This window comes from Lutra lutra, chromosome 2 (genome assembly GCF_902655055.1).
Source record: "Lutra lutra chromosome 2, mLutLut1.2, whole genome shotgun sequence".
NCBI lineage: Eukaryota > Metazoa > Chordata > Mammalia > Carnivora > Mustelidae > Lutra > Lutra lutra.
In genome coordinates, this window is record NC_062279.1 from 108,824,227 (window position 1) to 108,845,924 (window position 21,698).

At 36.1% G+C, this 21,698-nt stretch overlaps 1 protein-coding gene and 1 long non-coding RNA gene across 7 annotated transcripts in view; one reads left to right on the forward strand and one right to left on the reverse strand.

The window, feature by feature from the left end:
* Positions 1 to 21,698, reverse strand: part of COL25A1 (collagen type XXV alpha 1 chain) — a 456,257-nt gene that overhangs the window by 20,249 nt on the left and 414,310 nt on the right. For 3 of the 5 annotated variants that reach the window (XM_047718185.1, XM_047718182.1, XM_047718183.1), the window contains exons 23-31: positions 21,551 to 21,628; positions 15,621 to 15,644; positions 14,957 to 15,001; positions 11,651 to 11,695; positions 9,135 to 9,215; positions 8,200 to 8,262; positions 7,531 to 7,581; positions 5,416 to 5,442; positions 2,297 to 2,377 (exon numbers count right to left, since the gene is read on the reverse strand). In XM_047718185.1, the coding sequence (XP_047574141.1) occupies positions 2,297 to 2,377; positions 5,416 to 5,442; positions 7,531 to 7,581; positions 8,200 to 8,262; positions 9,135 to 9,215; positions 11,651 to 11,695; positions 14,957 to 15,001; positions 15,621 to 15,644; positions 21,551 to 21,628 (495 nt within the window). The remainder of the gene's footprint in view (positions 1 to 2,296; positions 2,378 to 5,415; positions 5,443 to 7,530; positions 7,582 to 8,199; positions 8,263 to 9,134; positions 9,216 to 11,650; positions 11,696 to 14,956; positions 15,002 to 15,620; positions 15,645 to 21,550; positions 21,629 to 21,698) is intronic. The other 2 variants (XM_047718187.1, XM_047718186.1) reach the window with 2 other exon arrangements.
* LOC125093272 (uncharacterized) overlaps positions 1 to 21,698 on the forward strand; it is a 55,125-nt gene that overhangs the window by 9,805 nt on the left and 23,622 nt on the right. For both annotated transcript variants that reach the window (XR_007125193.1, XR_007125192.1), the window contains one exon: positions 11,108 to 11,169. This is a non-coding gene — a long non-coding RNA (uncharacterized LOC125093272). The remainder of the gene's footprint in view (positions 1 to 11,107; positions 11,170 to 21,698) is intronic.

Sequence of the window (21,698 nt, forward strand, 5' to 3'; positions counted from 1 at the left end):
AATCTTTAAAAAAATAAAATAAAATAAAGTAGTTTCTGGTAACAGTCACAGACCGCTAATTTCCATTTGATACACATTTTCTAAGGACTGTACTGTCAATAATGAACTTCTTAAATTTCGAGAAAATATAATGGCCAATATTCTAAAAAAGGGCTCATTATAATAATCAATCAGAGTTAGCGTTTCTGAAAGGAATAAGAAGGTTCCAGTTTTTCTTGTTAAAACAGAACTTATGAAAAGCAAATGCAGAACTTCACCATGCCAAAATGACTGAAAATTGTCTCGAAGAATTGTTACATGAACAATTCTCATTGTTTTCTGGGTTTTCTTACTTTGTTCACATTAATTACCACTAGAGGGACTTCTAGGAACAGGAAAAAGCTGGAAAAAATTTCATGAGTCCAAACAAAAAATAACCGTCCTAAGCAAAATTGTTCCTCAATTCAGTTCAAAAAATCATTGCATCAAAGTCTGGAGGCGAGATAATTTAAAAATATGTTATTCTCAGGCAATGCATACTTTTTTTTTTTAACCTTGAACTCCAAGCTATGCATAGTATATGATTAAAATGTGACATTTTCAATGCTTGTTTCAAGAATAAGCACAATTACTTCTATGAATATGTCTTTTGTATCTCAAAACTCAAATACTGATTTATAGTCCTTTAAAAATATTGATTAAATAAAGGAGTATTTAAGAAAGATGATACACTAGTCCTATAAATTCTCTTGGCAAGGTTGAAGAACTAGGTTCCCACTTTATGCTTCAGATACAGTTAATAATAAAAAATGGAAGAAAAAATCTATTCCAGCTGCAAACTCTACCAAAAATGCTATACTATATATACTTGGATATTTTTAGTTTTTTTGTTTTACAATTTCTTCTATATAGTTCTATTGTGAGTCAGACTATATTGCAAAATGCATCTTAAGTTGGCAATGATTAAAATTTTTTAAAAAACCTGTGTTGTTGTTTAATGCTAACATATGTAGAGCTTTTGGCTAATTACTGCAGAGAAATTATCACTAGCTCTAAATTTGAAATTAAGGCAAACTTTAAAGAAATAAGATCAAGGGTTTAATAAAACAAATCCAAACTTTCTTTTGTCCTTTGATACTTTGTTCAGAGTCACCAGTATTATAACATTTGAAAACAAATAGGGAGATGGTAAAATTTTGTACTGATAGTATAACATCATATTTGCCTGGAATAAGAGAATTAATATATTATTATATTATATATACATTATATATAACTAATATATTATAGAAGTTTTGTGCCTCTAGTCCATGGTCTAATTGGTATGATTGAACCTATACTCTTAATACATCTTGTATCATTCATTCATAAACGAGCACATTTTGAACGTCTACTATGTGCCAGATCTGTGTAAGGCACTGGCTATCTAGAACACTTCAGAACTTCAAGTACCAAAATGTTTTAATCTTTTAAAATATGTGAATAAATTATTTTCTACCAATTTTATGTCTTACTTTAATAATATAATCTATAATGTTCTTTACTGACTTTTATCTGCATTTACTGAATAGTCAGCATGTTAATACCCTGAAACTAAAACCTTATATTTTACTATCATTTTAAAAAATCTCTTTTTAGTTGTGAGAAGAAGACTGGCATAAAATGCATGGAAGATGAAAATTCCCTTTTCACTAAAAATAAAAATCTCAAAAAAAATCTCAAAAAAATTGTCTCGAAGCTACTGCAAAATACTTCTTCCATCCTGTCCACTGTTGCCAAAAGAACCATATAAGAGGGCATTTTCAAAACAAATAACACAAAACATTTAGACTATGATATGATTGATTAATGTAAGGAGCCACAGCACTGACCCACACCATCAGCAATGGCCAATTGCATACCTGCCACCCAACAGAGGGCTACAATTTTTGGTATCAAAAGAGAAAAAAATTGAGGGAGGATTCTGACCTGCACTAAATTATTAAAACATTTGGGAGAAATTATGACATAATTAGCACAGTGCTTTTTTTTTTTAAGGGCAAGGTGATGGGAGAAGAATCATCCTTTTTTAAAGAGGAAGGTTGGCATGTATGTAATTGAATGACAGAACACTAAGAGCATCATTTGTCATGGGGTCTTCCTCTGACACGAGAGCAGTCCTCAAACAAAACTGGGCTGAGCTCTGCTCCAATAGAATACATTTTCCAATCGCAGAAATCTCAAATGTAAGATAGTCACCGAGTAAACCAGAGTTGTTACTTAGGGTAGAAAGAAAAGTCTGAGATTTGCACTGAAATGGAAAGTTTTCTTTACTTACTGGAAGACCAAGGGGTCCTCTGTCACCCTTTTGACCTGGTTCACCCTTCAATCCTTTAACACCATTTAACCCTGGTTCACCCTAAATGCAAAAGCAAATGCCAATTTTGGTTGCTATCACGGGTGTTTCAACTGCTGAGAGAAGAGAGCCAGTCTCCGAAATGGTTGCAGATTCCAGTTCTAGGTAACAGCAGAGTCAAGCTAGACTTGTCTTGCATCCGTCCAAAATTCATTTCAGACATTTTAAAAAATTAATAAACTGAAATTGACAAATAACATTCTAGGAAGCAAAACTCCTGAGCAAGCGTACTCCTTCTGACTGAAACGCATACGCCTGAGTTCCAGTTTTCAGTTCTACGTCAGAGAACCTGGTGTTACGCTACCTTGTTCTCACCAAGCAAATCAAAGACAGAGTGGAGGATGCCGAAGGAAGCTCAGTAGGAAAAAGCCACTCTGCTGGAATGAAAAACTGGAATATGCAGGACAGTGTTATATACAGATATTTTAAGCCTTTAAGCATTTTGCCCTGGGGAATGAGCTAAAAATGTAGCAGCTGATGTTTGAAGTAGTGCCATTTAGTGAGTCCTCATTCACTGACATTGCCAAGTCAGATCCCTACATGGATTAATTCACAGAATAGACAACTGATAGCCAATCCCAGAAGAGAATATGAAGACCACAGTGCTTACATGTAGTTTTACTGTTTGTGTATCCAATGTTAAAGTTAAAGAAGGATGGATTTTAACCTCAGGTGACATTACAAAAGTCATGGCGAGTGACAGTTTCTCCTGACTCTGATATTTAAAAACCTAAAAATACAGTATATAACTATTTTCTATCAGCAGCACCATTTTAGAAATAAGAGTTCTGACCTGCTCACTTGTCAACTTTTAAGTAAAGGCATTAATTTCATCACAAAAATCTGGAAAGATTTGTGAAAGGAAGATGCAGTCTCCAATGCCCTATAGAGTCTTACTGGGTAGGAACGGGAGTGGGGAGAGAACGTGCTTACATGGCAGGAGGAATTACTAACTTGGGCAGTATTTTCTCCATTTGTCTGATTGATTTAAGTCAGTGTGATGTTTGTTAAACATTGAGTCCAAGGCCCCACTTAGCGTTTAAACTTCCAAAGAGGTCACAAAGTAATGAACACATTGACATGACCTATTGGATTCTGGGGATTCGGAAGGTAGGATGTTTGAACTATAGGAAGTTCAAATGTGCTGTCGTGGGTAAAGTGTGATCCTGGGACTGTCCCAGAGCCAAAGTCAATGTCAGGTTAAGGCCAAGGCTCTAGGAGTCAGATTTAGTTAACTGGTCTCAACTTGAGGTTGATGGCTTTGCATGTATGTGGACTTTTAGCTAGAGGTCTTGGGATGATGACTAGGCAGAGCTGCCTTGGTAGGCCACAAAATTCTGTGGTGAGGAATCAGACATTGACATGAGTGGGCATTAACCAAAAAAGTGAATTTATACATAATCAAATGTAGAGACAGAAAGACCAAATTCCAACTCTGGACTTAAGTTCTAGTTCCAGATCAGTCATTTAATTAGCAGTGTAACTCAGGGCAAACAATGTAAATTTCATGGGCCCATAGTTTATCATCTGTAAAATCAAGGAATAAGCACAGGTAATCTACAAGGTCTTTTCAACTTTATAATTTTGTGAAATTTATGATTTAAATGGTGCCTTGAAATCCAACGAGAAGCCCAGAGTAACTACTGATTTAGTCCAGAGTGGGAAAAGAGACCCAGAGAGGTTTAGATAACTACCAAGACCTCAAAGATGATAGATGGGCTCTCTCTTCTGACCCCCAGAAAACAATGCCCTTACCCCAAACTATAACCCATACTTCTGAGACACTGTCACTCACTGGTCTTACCAGAAGATAGGGTGGTCTAGAAGAATAAAGAGGCATGAACTCTTTCCATTCTTGAGTGAGTCACCTGTCTGACCCCAAAAATGAAACTTAGGTTTCATTTCAGACCAATACTTCTACACTCCTAAAGTTTGGTGGGCCAGGAGGAGCCCCTAGAGGAGAGAGTGGACTGTCTCTAAGCTTTCTGATTTCTAGCTCTTGCATTTATGTGTTCCCCTACCCCTCACCATTTAAATGCACCAACTCACTACTGAGGAGCTTTCAAGAGTGCTTAAACCTTCTCTCATGCTTTCTCCCCCCTAAATGCTTAAATTTAGAACAAAGCATCAAATCGGAAGACACTAACAACTGACATTTACTGGGTATTCATCGACAATTGCATCAGATATTTTGCTAAGTATCTTACAAATATGCCTCATTAAATTATCACAACACTAAGAGGAAAATTGCCTAGTTCAGTGAGTGAAGAGAGGATAAGTAGTCAGCTTAAGGTGACACAGACAGTCAGTGGCAAAGCTGAAATTAGAACATAGGTACTAATTACATAGGCTCCCTGAAGGAAGGAACCTTTTTTTCAGGGCTCTTCTTAATCCTCCAAAATGTCCTCTTGGTCTACACAAAAGCAACGAACAGGTGCAAACCATCTTTCCAACATAAACTGCACTAATTCTGAAAAGGAGGGGTATTCTCTATTGTTCTCTTGTTAATCCAGAGTATAGAGTACATTGTAAGTGATGTAATCTTTTCTTGACTAGAGCACACCTGATACACCCCACCCCATTCTAAACCAGTGATCTCTGGGGGAGTACAAAATTAAGATGTTGGGTAGTCAAAGCATTTAGCTACAGTGCTGTTATATGACAAACAAGGAGTATCAGTAACATCTGAATCTGCAACTAATGAGACATCATAAGAAAGAGCATCTGGACTAGTCTGAGAATCTCATCAGGTCCATTTCTAAAGGGTTGATTTTGAGTATATTATGATTAGTAACTTAAGAAACCTATATAGTGTCATGGAAAAAGGCAAAATGAGGAATAATTCATCTGCAGGTGATATCACTTAAATTTGTTTTAAGTCATTCTTCGTTGTGAGATTTAAACATCTGGATACTTAAAGGCTTAAAGATTATCAACATTACTTGACAGATAAATAAGACAGGACAGACATGCTTCCGTCATGCTTCTCCATGATTAACAAGGAAATAGAAATCAAATAATCAAGGGATTTTTTGGATTACCTTTGGTCCAGGAAGTCCATGGGGTCCCTGAAAAAGAAAAACACAGATTTTAATTAAGAATTGATTCACTATTTCCTAGCAGAGCAGAAGTGATTATTGTATAGAGTAACCAAAGAGATGTAAAAGAAGAATCCTCCTGTTTGAGCTATAGCTAGAGGCAGGCCAGTGGATGCTAATACATAGTGAAAGTTCCTTCTAGCTCTTGAATTGTTCTGTAATTGGAAATTCATTAGCAGCAATTCTTTCTGCTAAATACCCATGAGAGGGAGGGAGAAATCTGCTAGGGTTAGATGGAAGAAAAAAAATTTTAAATGTATTGTGAACCTACACTATTGCTAGTTCTCAAATCCACATTTTTATAAAATCTAGGTGGAAAAATGTGAAACACGTTATAAGTTTATATGGAATAGAGGTGGGTTTTAAAATACAGAAATTTGCCAAAGAAAAGTTCCAGATTTTAAGTACCAGTGAATAAGAGACCTTCGAATTATTGAGTCCTCTAGACCCAAAAGGAATCTAAAAGAAGAAGGAATGAGGAGATGACAGTCAAGTTTGGAACCCTGTTACAATTTAATTAAAATTAATTTAAGACTAAGGAAAGGATTCTAATACAGATGCACTAAGAATTATTAGTTAGAATGCATTTGTTCTTATAAAGATGAATTCTTCAAGGCTCTCATAACTGTTGTTTACCAATGGAAAGAAGTTATACTGCATACATGAATCAGGGCTTTCCCCCTGTATTTTGTGGAAAATCTAACTATAGAGACTAATTTCTAACCTAAATTACCTAAACTGTACTGTGGATTGCTTTACACTTCTCAAGTGATTTAAATGAACTCTTTGGAGAGAGGAGTATTTAAATACCCAACAGCAAAATCATACAACAGTGTCAAAAAGATTTTTATCATGCAATATACAGATATTTGTTACATATGTCTACTGAGAAAAATATTTTCCTTTTAGGTTAGTGATGGATAAGCATTTTCAGGAAATGGCTGCTACTTTATCAAGTAGTCTTATTTTAGTAATGGTATAAAATCCCTTTAAGCTAATTAAGTTTATATGAACAGGAAATAGCATTTTAAAATTTAATTTTCTAACTTAAAATGGAGGGAGTATTAAAAAAGCCCAAAGTGTGCCATTTGCTTAATTCTTAATGAACTGCTGTTTAGTTTTAAGAAAATAAGGTTAATTATAACTATTTTGAGGTACGAAATGGAAATGGCAGTTGGTAAGAAATAGATGATTGGGTCTATGGCTACGCTTTGTGGCTTAGATCATTTCAGTGACATTCTTTCTTAGAGCACAATAGGAGGGAAGAGTGACCCATGGTTTATTTAATCTGTATGATTGAAGACATGGGGTTTATTGAGAAACTGTAGAGATGAATGTGACCTTAGAGCCTGCCTAATTTGTTGGAGTCCTGCCCCCATCAAAGGCATTTGAAGCATGCTACATTCTACGTTCTAGCCTTAACACTAGTGCCGTTAAGTGGACATTTTAAGAATTACACTGGTTTAATGGCTGCCTTCAGCACCAGACGTGAGTTCGATGAGGGCATGGCCATTGACTTCATTGGTCATTGAGGGATAGTTGTGGTAAACACTGGATCCACCAGAGCACCATAAAGATGAAAAGAGAAACAAGCAACAATACATGTCATCTGTGGAAGTGGGCTTCAGTTTTTACCTTATTATTTTATAAATGTTCCTATTAAACATCTCATTAAAGGATTTCAACCAAGGTTGGTTAGACACATTCATGAATGGCTACAATTATTAAACTTGTTATACTACTAATGGCCTAAACACTGGCTGGTTAAGATGATTTTTTGATGTTCATACTGCAGGTTGGAGTAAAGCTTGTTAAATCTATCTTCAAGTTTCCTGTCACAAAGCTACTCTATCTCTTCTCAAGAGATGTGTTTGGGATAGTGAAAGACAACACTATAAAGTCAGTAACTCTCAATGCACGTTGTATTTTCTGTCCATTCCACAGAGAGTAGCACAAAATACAAACTGGCTATTTTGAGGGATGTGTTCATGTTTTTTTTCTAGTAGCATGCTTGTAAATAAAATAAATAAATACATTTTGAAGAGAAGAAAGGCTTACCATGGGGCCTGGTGGGCCATGGGGGCCTGGTGGGCCTGGTGGGCCTATGATCTGTATGTCCAAAACATAAACATGGATTTGGTTACTTCATTTAGATAAGGCAGTTTGGCTCGAATCTTAGGCTGGGATTCTGCTAAGGCCATTAGTAGTTGCTGTGGAACAATACTAGAAGAAGTGATGCAATTGAGTCTTTATGTTTAGAAATTCATTAATGAGCATTAAAAAAAAAAAAACAACCACTAAAAAATACAGTTGTTTTACAAAAGCCAGGATAAATTTAAAGTACATTAAATGAAAAGACAACAACTGCTTACCAAGAAATGCTATAATGCCACAACCACTATTAAACTCTCAAATTATTTTGCCAAATAGCAACAGAGCTCTGGAGGAAACAAAAAAGTATGTTCTGTATTCACAAATCTCTACCCAAAAGCTTGATGGGAAAACCATTAATTTTCTCCTTAGGATTAGAGGGTCCCCTAAAAAATCTGCCTTTATCTCAAATCTCTGAGATATTTTGTCTCTCATTATACAAGGCCGACAGATACACTCTCACAGTTTGACAAACTAAGAGGTTCACGGTCTTTTTACTGTTAATAAGCCATCTGGCACAGGTCGAACTGGGCAAATAATAGGCCTGTTTCAGAAGTTCAACCGCCAAGGACTTACAGAAGGACCCTGAGGACCTGGCAATCCGGAGTCTCCTTTTTCTCCTTTCATTCCATTGGCACCCTACAAGAAACCAGTGAGAGTTGAGCCAGTAAACTTTTCCCAAAGTGTAAGAAACATCTGAATTTTCTCCCCAGACCCACCATTCTTTTGCAATTTTTATAATATTATACACATCACATATAAAAGAAGGATTTATCCCTCTGCATTTTAGTCTCAAACAGCTAGCCTCTCCAAATCTCTAGGACTGTGGGTGATATGTGAAATAAAATATAAAGTAAATAAAAACTAGGTTAGGCTTGATAGGTTAAACTTATACATTGTTAAATATACCAGATTATAAATGTCATATTTTTTATGGTGGTGCTCACTTTAAACAGCAAGTTTTTTAACTTGGTTTTCATTGACATTTATTTATATACTTCCTTGTTTTAAAATAGATCTAGAGCAGTGCAATTTTCTACATTTTTTTCTATTTTGCCTTCCAAATTCTTAGTAAAAATTATAGGGTAAAACCATAAAAACACCATTCCACACACACAAAGAGAGCACTTTCAAGAATAACTTCTTTCTAAATTGTCTTATGTTTTTTAGCTTGTTAATTTTAATTATTACAGTTTATTTTAAAATGACCAGTTACCATCATTTTACACATACCAAATTCAAGTGATCAACTATATTTATTTTACTATCTTTTGATGAAAATAATTCAGGAAAACATGTCAGTTTATTTTATAATTCATTTGGTTAGACGCTTTAAAACTTGTTTTAGTGGCCCAGTTGGAGAATAAACCAACAATACCTCAAATATGTAAAAGTAAAAATATTACTTTTTTATATAATATTAACCACTAGATGAGAGTGCAGCTAATTATATAACTCCTTTCTGATTAATTTATCTTGATATGAACATACCCTACAAAGTATAAACATACCGGTAATCCAGGAAGTCCGATTCCTCCTTTTTCACCTGGCATACCTGGGTCCCCCATGTCTCCCTTAGAGCCTTTAAGTCCCTACAAATGATATGGTTGCATGTAAGAATCATATTAACCCTTGATAGTAACATTCTAGGGCAAACAGAATTCCAGATCAGTTTTGTGCGCGGGTGGTCCTATCCAGAGAGGATTCTGATTTTCACTGTTAGGTAGAGTTATTTCTTAGAGCAACCTTCTACACTGAGTCAATACTATTTCCTCATGTAATGAAAGGGGTTAAATTCTACTACTTAGCTCATTTAATCACAAACTTAGGTGTTTACATAATTTCTCCTGATTCTATATTTTTTTCCTGGCAGCTAATTTGATACCACTGGTCCTGAAAACAATTTAAGGGATTGAATTCTCAGCAGTACAATATACATTTTGAACCAGGACTAATGTTATAATAACAAGAGGTTCAGATAAATTTCTCCTATCTCTACCCACGATACTCCTCTCCCCCTCTTAAAAGCAAGTGGAAGCTCTGGTCACCATCAGTTTCAAGGGTTCGATATAGAGAAAGGTAAATAATGTAGGCACCAATCATTAGGTGCCTAGTCATCAACTAAGCTTAGAATCACTTTAATTGTTACACAGTGTTCTTATTTTATTCTCAAACACCCCATGAGGTGATCCATGATGTTATTTTTATTCTTTTACAGTGAGAAAATAAATGTATTTTTTGAGTGCTAGCAAATCTCAATTTTGTAATAATACTCAAGTTAATTTATATTGTTAAGCATTTTTATCCAAGGAGCTTCACTACCGTACGACCACATGGTCCATTCTTGAGCAGGGATGATCATAGTTCTGATAGTCAGGGGCCCCTGGCTGCCCAAACCTGTTCAACTTTTCCATACTACAAACTACTTAGGGACAGGAACATGTCTTTTCTTGACTTATACCTATAGCACTTAGTTCAGAATCACTTGCTAGGTGGGTGGGTAGGCGCCCGAATGGGTAGATGGATCTTACTGGTTAATCAGCACCTGGCTGGTTTTAGGAATCTAGTGATGGAGAGTAGCAGGGCAGCCAATCTCTGCTATTGGACTTAAAAGCCTATAGAAAAAAAAAAAAACCCCAACTATTGTATATGTAGGGACCATGTAATATGTTATTCTGTATGATAAATTAATTATTTTTAATAACTAACATTGGGAAAGGTAATACAACTAGATTTTTAAAAAAGATTTATTTATTTATTTTGAGAGAGAGAGAGACAGAGAGAGTGTATGAATGGGAGGGGTATGGCAGGGGGTGGGGGGGGCAGAGAAAATCCCAAGCAGACTCCCAGCTGAGTGCAGAGCTCAGTGCAAGGCTCTATCTTAGGACCCTAAAATCATGACTTGAGCTGAAAACAAGAGCAAGATGTTTAACCAACTGTGCCCCCCAGGTGTCCCAGGACAACCAGATTTTAAAATTCTAATATGATTTCTGATTAATAATAGCAAATCATCTAAAGCCTCTTACTTTTTAAATTATCACATTTATTTAATGTGACATTAGAGGATTTGCAACATACCACTCTGATATTAAAATAACTTTTCTCTTAAACTTAATTTCTTATCTAATACTATCTCCTGAGGAGCATATTTTGCCAACTGTATCAAGAATCTTTTTGATTTCTTATGATCTTCTTGATGTCAGCCATTTCTCGTGTAAATAATGGAAGCCCAGAAAACATCAAATGTCTTGAAGCTAACCATTGTGATTTGACTCTGAATTCCCCATAATGTTCACATTATCCTAGTCAGATTCTTTTTGGTCAGAGGTAAACCACAGTTTCTAGGCCAAATTCAGCCCAGGGATTATTTTTGCACAGACTGAATCTTTGAAAAAAATTTAAGGTGTGTTCAGGTAAAAAACTAACGTGACAAAAACTCTGTGTGACCTGCAAAGCCTGAAACATTTACTATCTGTCTTTACAGAAAAAGTTTGCCAACCTCTGTGTTGAGGGAAACCCTTGGAGATACTGCCATTTTCTGTGAAGGTACAAACGCCCCACCTGTTTCTGTTTTTTTTCTAACGATCTTGAAATTTAGGTGTAATCTTTATTTGGGAAAAAAATCTTGTCAAAATAACACATATAAGCAATATCTAATTTTGTGGAAACTTTGACCGACTGATTTTATCTTGAATGATTTGTATTTATTGACAAAATTAGCCTACTCTTACTAAATTAGTAATGATCTTATAAGTCTAATAAAAATTTACTGAAGTGTCACTGGTAGATTGATAAGGAGTATTAAGACAAAACTAAAATGTCATACCACTTACATGTTTCTGCAAAGAAAACTAATGTCTAATTTAAAAGCAATTGCTTTTTAAAGTTAATATAATCTCTACAACAGATGGTAAAAAAATAGAGAGGATATCATATATCAACACTCATGTCTTTTTGGCTCCAATCTATAATAAAAGTGGTGATCAATTATGATGTTTGAATGACAGTATATATCTTTGAAAATTACCTGCTCTCCATCAACTCCTGGAATTCCTGGAGATCCTGGCTCTCCCTGTTAAGAGAAAAAGTGATGGCTTGCTTCCATTTATCATTGGTAAATAGAAGTCATATTAGCTGGTGACAGTACAATTTGACTTTCAGCGTATGAATCATAACCCAAGAATGGTTTGTTATGTCATACACATATCAAAACTAAGTGAAGTAACATTTTCTTGAAAATTATATGTAACAATAGTCATGTAGCTCTGATCCAATTTTTTATTTTTTGCCCCAAGTGAGATGTAGGCTAAAGGAAAAAATGGTGAAAGAAAACTGATAGAGATCATTTAGTGGTTGACCATATTCTATAACAAAAACCTATATGCCTTAGTTTATTTTTTCCTCCCTAAAAAATCTGTATGATTTCTCTTCATTTTCCAACTTCAGAAAAAAGCAAAAACATGACAGCTGACTTAAGAACAGAATGCAAAGCCATAAGTTTATAATATTTTAGCAGATAACATTTGAACAACGGATACAGGTTCATGATTATGAATGTGGTATTTCCGGACAGAATCAATCAGATAACATCTCAATGCACATAAAATTACTTTTGGATTGATTCAATTACCTATACTATGCTAGGAATAAATTAAAGTTTTCTATTCATATGATTTCTTAGAACCCTTGACAAACCCAAAAATCTATTTATTTTTTCTTAACTGAAGATGTCCCATTTAAAACAAATGTAAACAATGTGCTAGATATTTATTCCAACAAATCTCCAGTCATTTTTCACTTGGAAATGTACTGAACAAATTTTTTGAACACTTTAGATCAACGCATCACTTCTGTAAATCCCACTATATTGAAATTGTTAGACAGTCTTTCCCTGGTAAAAACGTTAAGAGCTATCAGCCATAGAATGAAATTTGAGCTTTCCAAACATTTAATGAAAGCCTGACAAACAAATGTGGGAAAAAAAAAAAAAAAAAAGGAAAAGCCTTTCCTTACTCCCGACTTCCTGTTCTTTGTGGGAGCAGCAAAGTTTATTTTGCCACAAACAAGTCTGCTGAGGTTGGATGCACCTGGCCAAGACCTAGTTTCAGGCTGAATACTTGTCAGCACTCTGCGTCCAGTAATGATTGTTTTGTTATGCTTTTACCTTCAAAATGTGACTCGTGAGTGTTTAAAAGAAAACATAACTCATGACTTATGAATTTATCTTTCACTCATCAAATGTAGTTGGTAAAGAGTTACTTGATGTGTAAGAAGTCAACCGATCCTGGTTTGACAAGGGAAAGAGAAACACTAACTGAATAGGTTTTCGTTCAGTCTGAGGTTGTGAGTCCCCAGGGCAAATGGGTTCTGTATTTAACTCAGGCTGCATTTGCTGACTCTTGGTCATAGGCATATCTCATTTCAGATATCCCAACCTTCTCAAGGAAAGATCACGGAAAGCTTGAAAGACTGTATCCATCAGTCCAAGAGCTCAGTTATGAGATCACTGTGTTTTGTGTGGGGTGGGGCAAGGTAATAGCATAGTGGGAAGTCTGGCAGGACTGAGAGGTAAGGGAGGCTCACTACTCCTCTCCCACTGCCCACTTTCCATGACATTCATTTGGCCAGTTTCTTTCTATCCAAGTTTCAGCTCAAAGTCATTCTTGATTCCTAAGACTGAGAGTAACCTTCCTATATGCGCATCCATAACGTGTACTCTTCTTCAAAGTACTTACTCTATTGATTAATAATTGTGCCTTTACTTGCCTATCTACTGTTCTAACTGTAAGCTCCTTATTGAAACCCTTACCATATCCAAGTATCTCTGTTAGATATTAGTCCTTATCATAGAGTAGAGGTTCAAAAATTACTTACTGAATAACAATTAAAATGAATAGTAATTGGATTATAAAACAAGGAGGGAGGTACAGGTTTTACCACTCCATATATCCTTCATGGCTGGGTGGTTCTTTTTGTATCTTTAGAACAAGGGATGGATTCCCTTTGGATTTCTGTAGATCCTTTGGGCTTTAAAGAAGGGTAAAGTCCTAGAAGCTTTTAGGGTGTGTTTAGCACTGGGGCAATTTGGGTTCTGGAGACTTAGTCAAGTGAGGAGAAGGACAAAGATCCTTAGATCCTAGTTGACTCTACACAGATGAAAAAACGATCTCTAGATTTCCTTTGTGGCTGTCTAATCCAGCTCACCAAAATATTAGAGTAGGAAATCCAGGCTGACTTGCTCACCAGGAACAAACAATTGGAGCATTTTTTGGTTACATTTCTTAGGGACCAGAATGTGATAGAGAAATAGAAAGTTTAAAAATCCCAAATCTTACATTAATGTTTTACATGAGATCTGTTTGAAATTAGGCTCCGTGTTCTAAATGTATCTTATATGGGTAAGGACCTCAGCACTATTTTACTTTATACTCCTTTTTATAATAGAAAAATAGTTTTCTATGTGCTAGCTTTCTGTTTCTAAGCATCTTAAAAGAAAAGGATACAAAAGCTGATGTGTGTGTCTGTGTAGGTATGTGTGTGTATGTGTATGATAGACTTAGCAAATAAACTGCTTTAAAAGGTACCAACAAAAGATGGATTTCAAAACTACTTGAATCTCCTACAGAACTCCAATGATGAAAGTCATATTTCAACAAACATAGCTCAGTTTTGAAAAGCTAGAGACACTGGTCATGTGTTAATTGCTCAAATGTGGCTAAACAAATCTAAGTTTAAGTTTGGAGGGATAAAGCGAACACCACTAATAAATTTGAGATATAATCAAGAAATTCTAGGTTCCTGCTATTCATAAGTGGTATGTTTCATTAGTTAAGATTTAAATGGCAGAATGTTTGAATAAGTATAATAGGATTCCTTATAAGAAATGACTCAAAAATGATTCCTCAAATTGTCATCTGTGAATACATCTTGCTCAATCTTCTCTTGTTCTTATTATTACAAACGAATTGAAGAGAAAAATCTTTTTTGATGTTAGAGTAAATTTTCCTTAGTCGTTCTTTTACTTTTATAATTTCTGTAAAACTTGTTTTTCCCTTGTTTAATATTCTGTTTTTCTTAGTATCTTCCCTCTAAATTTAATGCTATTCTTATTTCTCTCTCTTCTTTACTAATTGTCCTTTCTTTTTTTTTTTTTTTCCCAATCTTGCTTTCTTAAGCCCAGACCTCAAAGTTTATTCTTAGCTCTCTTAAGCAATATTGCTGATCTCAGCTCCTTCAGCATTTTGGAAGAATGATTTTTCAAAGATACATAAACTTAAGGTGGGATTCTCTATATCATACATGGTAAATGGAAACAAGAAAAATAAAGAATAACCTTTGGCCCTTGTAGTCCTTGAGGTCCAGGTGGTCCAGGGGGGCCCTAAACCAAGAAAAGACAAAGTTTTAAAAAGTAGCAAGTATATGTATTACTATTTATGCTTTAAATAATAAGTACACCATATACTTCTTTTATTTCTGTCATAATCAAACATCTCTCAATCTTAATTTGCAATGAGGGCAAATTTCACCAGCTATGGAATTATAAAAATGATTTACTTATATGCAAAAATATCAATACATTTAGGTAAAATAACACTGAAGATGCTTTTGAGTTTACTTTCTAAGATAATGCAAAATTGCTGCTGTGTCCCACATTCATCTCCTTGGGTTGAGAAAGCTTACTGATATTACCTGTGTTTCCAGACACCCAGCCTCCCCCACACACAAGGGACTTGATTCCCCAAACACTGAGGAACAAAGCTATATTATTATAAGGCCAAAGACTTTAAGAAAAGTAACAATAACTTCTCTTTTTTGGTCTTTTTCACTACACAAACAAATGACTTAGTTGGGCAAATGTCATAAAAGGTTATTAATATAAGGAAGCATAAAACTCAATATCAGACAAAAATAAGTGCTACATTAGTTCCATTACGACCAGCATGCATCAACACCAAATATGAAGTCACAGACCACAGAAATCATGCAATAGGAGTTACCGTGACAGTTAAGGTGGTAATCCTCTGTTGGGAAAATGCATTGACAAAGACAGAGTTACCTATTTTGTGTGCTAAAGTACAATAATACATTTACGAAATATTCAATTTTCTGAATACGTTCTGGCAAGCCTGATGTCCTATAAGAGACTGACAAGATACTGAAAACATATTATCCTATCTTTAAATGAATATAGGATAGAAATAAAGATTTTTCAGGGAGCAGGGGTCAGATTGCCATTCATCACCTGATAAAGATTGTTTTTAAACGATTTTTAGATTTTTCTTTAAAAAAAAATCTATGTGTTAAGAAAAAAGAAAATGTAAAAATTTTAATTCATTTGATTAAAAAAATTATGTAGTAAAATGGTGTACTGGAGAGCTTTGTCGGCATGACTGTGAACTGAGAAACTGCTATTTGCAAGAGTTCCATTCTAGAGCACTTCAGTTAAAGAAAAGGGAAATATCCAATTGTAGGTGTAAGTAATATTTTTTCTTTTTTAGATTTTAGCTTATTTATTGCATTTCAATTAGCTTTTTTGGGTGCCATGGCTAAAGACAGAAGGTGACATGGAATTCATCCAATTTCTTAGTGTAAAGTACTACAGCACCACAACAAAATGTATTCTGTCGAAGGATGATTTTCCATATTTCATTTTGAATCCATGAATCATTTCTGCATTAATGTTTTCTACTCTAAGTCTCATGCTGAAAGTTCTTTTTGTGTTGTGTGTGTGTTAGTGAGAGAGAGAAAGAGAGAGTGTGTGTGACCAGAGGGGTGGGGGGTGAGGAAGGGCAGAAGGAGAGGGAGAGAGAGAATCTCAAGCAGGCTCCAGAACCAGCAAGGAGCCCCAAGTGGGCCTCCATCTTACGATCCTGAGATCATGACCTGAGCTGAAATCAAAAGTTGGTCTTTCAACCAACTGAACCACCCAGGCTCCACGCATGCTAAAAGTTCTGTAGGGTCAATAACCACCTGACGTAGTCATAGAGGGAGCACACTTTCCATCAGCGACTCTGGTCACAGAAAAATGTTATACAGTCACATGTAAGCTTGTGAATATCAGTTTAACACCATCCGTTTATTTTCCACTCTTCCATTCCAATTTCTGATTCAGGTTGCTGTTGTTGTTTATTATTATTGTCGTAAAAAATAATCTTAATATTACCGATCTTGCTTCAACACTTGGGTCTCTAGTGACATGACATCATCATTTCTTAGAAAACAATATATTTACGCATGTGTAGAAATGATTAAAGTCTGTATTCTATGATAACATCAGTCGTGGTCATTACAGCTTCATGGATAACACAGTAGGAAAAAAACCACCACCAGTGCTTCTAAGACAAAAGGCAAAGTGGTCACAAACTGGAGGCAAGTTTAAAAAAATATACCAAGGCCCAGATTTTTATTCTATAGACTCCAGGAAACAAACTGAGGGTTTCAGAGGGGAGGGGGTTGGTGGGATGGGTGAGCCTGCCGATATTAAGGAGGGCACGGATTGCATGGAGCACTGCGTGTTATATGCAAACAATGAATCATGGAACACAACATCAAAAATTAATGAAGTACTGTATGGTGACTAACATAATAATAAAAAAAACTATCGTATTTGTGTAACACAAGGCACCACTTACTTTATTCTTAAGGGATTCACCTAGAGCTTGAGTCAGATTTATAGTCATGAGAAAGCTACTTCTTTCCTCCTATAAGTAGGTGAGTCATTTCTAAAAAAGGCTATTAGAATATTATAGAGTAGAAATAATTTCTTTATCACTGTCTTCCAATTATATATTTTATTTTTAACTACAGAGCAGAATCATGAAACCTTAGAAAGGGAAGAGAATTTACAATTTGAACTCTCTGAGGTTTTCTAAATGTAGGATATTTGAATTCATTTTCCACCTGGACACAAACTAGTTTTGTCTTTTTTTAAGGATAACAACGTGATTTATCAAGAGTTGCCTAATAAGGGCATATTATTAGTGGTAACTGAACTACTAACAGATGGAGTTTATGTCATCTTGTTAAATAACTGTATTTTGTGAGACCTAACAGTTACATAGGGTGGCTTTCATCCTGCTAATAATAAAAGAACAAATGACAAATTAAGCTTAACTTCTCAGCAACATAGTTTTTACCACCATCCTAAAGCACCTGTGTGCAGACACATGAGACATCCTGAAGATGTTGGCTCACTCTGGATTTCTTCTACCTGGTTCCTCTAAGTTAAAACTATGTGAACTCAGCAGCATTCTCTTGAACTCCACCAATGACTGGAAAACCATAATTTTGGTAGTGATGGAGAAAGACGTGTTGTTCTCTATGAGGCACGATGTGAAATGGGAAGCATGAACTGGAGGAACTATAAACAGGTTGAAGCCACCCAGGCTGTTTTGTGATTTATTCCCTGAGATCCTTATGTGAATCTCTTTAGAATTAAAGGCTAATTTCTTTCATTTCTCATTATGATGCAAGGTGAAAATCGCCCGTATTTACACTAAACAATACGTTTAAGTTATATGGCATTGAACGTTTTTAAAAACTTGAGATAGGAAGTAGAGAGGTTTTACTGTTAATTTTAGAAACCTAAAAATCAAAATAAATGGCTTATGGCAGATGTTTATGTAAATAACAATTTTCAGTAGAGGCAATGGTAAAATTTTCTATTTCTATTGTGATGTTTTTAGAATTGTAATATACATCTATTTACTTATTTGTTCTAGATTTTTGGGGGCAGATTTATTTTTAGAGGAGGCAATAATAAAATGAAATCTGTGGGGTGCCTGGGTGGCTCAGTTGGTTGAGCGGCTGACTCTTAATTTGGGCTCAGATCATGATCTCAGTGTTGTGAGACTGTGCCCTGAGTCTGGGCTCCGCACTCAGTGGGCAGTCTGCTTGAGATGTTCTTTCTCCCTCTCCTTCTGTCCCTCCCCCTGCTTGTGCACTTGCTCTCTCTCCCTGAAATAAATAAATAAAATCTTTAACAAAAGTGAAATCAGCAAAATGCTCAATACCCATCACTGGCTAAGAATAGAAGAGAAAAATGTCTACTACCTCTTCTCAGGCTAATGGCTTAACTAATTTTTTAGGCCCTTGTTCTAGTAGAGTACTATATTAGGAAAACAAATAATTTTTAAAAAATAACTATAAGCTATTTACAAGCATAACACATAGTTGCCCTAACATCCCTATTGAAGCAATAAATCTTTGTTGAGATAAAAACATAAACTACTGGGGGACCTGGGTGGCTCAGTGGGTTAAAGCCTCTGTCTTCAGCTCAGGTCATGATCCCAGGGTCCTGGGATCAAGCCCGGCATCGGGCTCTCTGCTTAGCGGGGAGCCTGCCTCCTCCTCTCTCTGTCTGTCTCTCTGCCTACTTGTGATCTCTGTCAAATAAATAAAATCTTAAAAAAAAAAATAAATAAACTACTTGACCATGATGGATATTGACTGGTTTACTGTCATACAGAACTTGAGGTGGAACAAGAAACTGAGCACATACATCATTTCTTATCAAGACCTAGGTGTCAGTTTTTTAAAAAGTACAGTACGTTTATATATGTATCAGCCAAGAGTGTTCAGGAGCTCAAAAAAAGTGACCCTAAGCTTAATATTATATTTTATGGACTCTTAGGAAAAAAACCTATTCTATAACATCTTCACTTTATAAATAAGATCAATGAAGTATAGATATACTCATTGATTTCCTGAAAATGAGTCAGCTAGTTAATAGCAAAGGAGAGATCAAAACAGATTTCAGTTTTAGGCTGAGAGTAGCTTGCTTCATGTCTGGCTCTGTTCGTGAAAAGAATACTTTAGCCCTTACTGCTAATGTTTGAAAGGATCGAAAGGAAGAATCATCTGGGTGGCAGCAGTGCAATGTTGGATGGGATTTAGATAGATGAGGGAAAGGGAAGAAGAATGGGATCAGGCAAAAAAAAAAAGGGTGATTTTTATTGATATGGTAAATATGACCACTCTTGGGGAAAATCTGTGCTGTGGAGAAATGGAAAATTCTATATAGGAAAGGCAGGATTAGAGAGCTTTGAAAGTCTGATGAAGGTCAGGCTAGATAGAGTAGGTAAGGGGGTCATTGGAGTTTCTGAACAGATTAGAGCCATCAAAAAAGTGACAGTTTAGGAAAATTAGTCTTAGAGTGATATGCAGGATGGGTTAGAAAGGGCACTAGGATTAGAAGAATTGGTCAAAGGCCTATTGCAATGTTAGCCCTGAAACAAATAAGATATGGACCAAGCTGGGAATGCAGAGAGAATGAGGCAACCTTAGGAGGCACTTCAAGAAATGAAATGACCACATGTGGTGAGATGTAAAGGATGAAGGAGTAACAATAGTTGAAAATGACTCTAAAGTTTCTACCTCAAGACAGTCAAAGAATTACAGGATCACTAAAAGATAATGATTAGTTAAAAAAAGGAATCATTTGGGCGTCTGGGTGGCTCAGTGGGTTAAGCCGCTGCCTTTGGCTCAGGTCATGATCTCAGGGTCCTGGGATCGAGTCCCGCATCGGGCTCTCTGCTCAGCAGGGAGCCTGCTTGCCTCTCTCTCTCTGCCTGCCTCTCTGTCTACTTGTGATCTCTGTCTGTCAAATAAATAAATAAAATCTTAAAAAAAAAAAAAAGGAATCATTTGATTGGTGGGAAAAGTGACCAGTATAATTGTGTGAGTTGGTAGGAATTGATAGGGCAATGGTGAATACCTAGTGGAAATATTCTTAGATAGCTGGAGGTACCCACAGCACGGACCCAGAGGTGAAAGATTTGGAAGCCACAACACAGAACACAGAGAGTGACTGAACCATGAAAAGATCAGAGACTTGAGGATACCAAAAATTAGGGGATGACAGAGAAACTGGAAATACTAACAGAGAATGGATCTATCAAAGAAGAAAACTAGAAGAAATGAGAGTAGAGGATTAGAAAAACGAGAAAGAAAAAGTTTCAAAAACAAGGTGGTTTAGTAGAAATGTCACAGAAAATCAAGGGTGAGGAGAACAATAGGCTTGACCTAGAGGTCACTGATGGCCTTTTAAGAGAAGTTTTAACAGAATATTGATATAGGCTAAAATGGAGGAAGCCAAGCATAAAAAAAAAAAAGACTCTGAGAAATAAACTGAGGGTTTTGGAGGGGAGGGGATGGGAGTTGGGTGAGCCTGGTGGTGGGTATTAGGGCACGTATTGCATGGAGCACTGGGTGTGGTGCATAAACAATGAATTCTGGAACACTTGAAAAAAATTAATTAACATTTTAAAGAAAGGGATGAAGAGAAAGCAAAGATGATGGAGACAAGCTACATGGTCTATGGACTTTTACTCTATAGGTATTTCTCTCTGGTAGTCCATTATATTATGAATGGTAGCAGTAGTAAGAAATACCTAAAGAGGACTTAGTATGTGCCAGGCACTGCTTTAAGTGTGTAATATGTATTTAGATATATATTTCTCATAACAACTCTTGAGACAGGTGCTACTATCTTCATTTTGCAGATGAGGACACTGAGGCACAGAGAAGTTAAATAACTTGCCCTCACCCATGCACTTAGTAAGCAAGAGATTGGCACCCAGGCAGCTCTGACTCTAAAGCCACAGGGCTCTTAATTGCTCTGCTAGGCTTGCTTTTGAAGCAAGGAGACAAAGTGGCGAAATAAGCACAAGGTTTAAACCAGATACAACTAAACACTAAAGTGTATCCAAAGACAGAAGGGAAAGAAAAGGAATGATGGAAATACGCTAAGAAATATGCTAAGAACACACACTGGGGCATGGAGAAGGGGATGGGCTCAGGAAGAAGGTGTGCTTTGAGCAAGTGGAGCCCTCTGGAATCGTGGAATGAGGGGCATGGGAGCTGATATTTACACATATTACACGGGTGTTCATTGGTGTCACTGTCAGGGTTGGTGACAGTCACTTACCTGCAAGGCTTCGTGGAGGTTGCCATTATAGTCTATGATCTCGGTGGCTCCCTGATCTCCCTTTTGACCAGGTGGACCCTGTGAAGAAAACCAACCACGGGAAAATCATGGAAGTTAAGCTAGCCTGTACAGGGAACTGTGGCAGAAA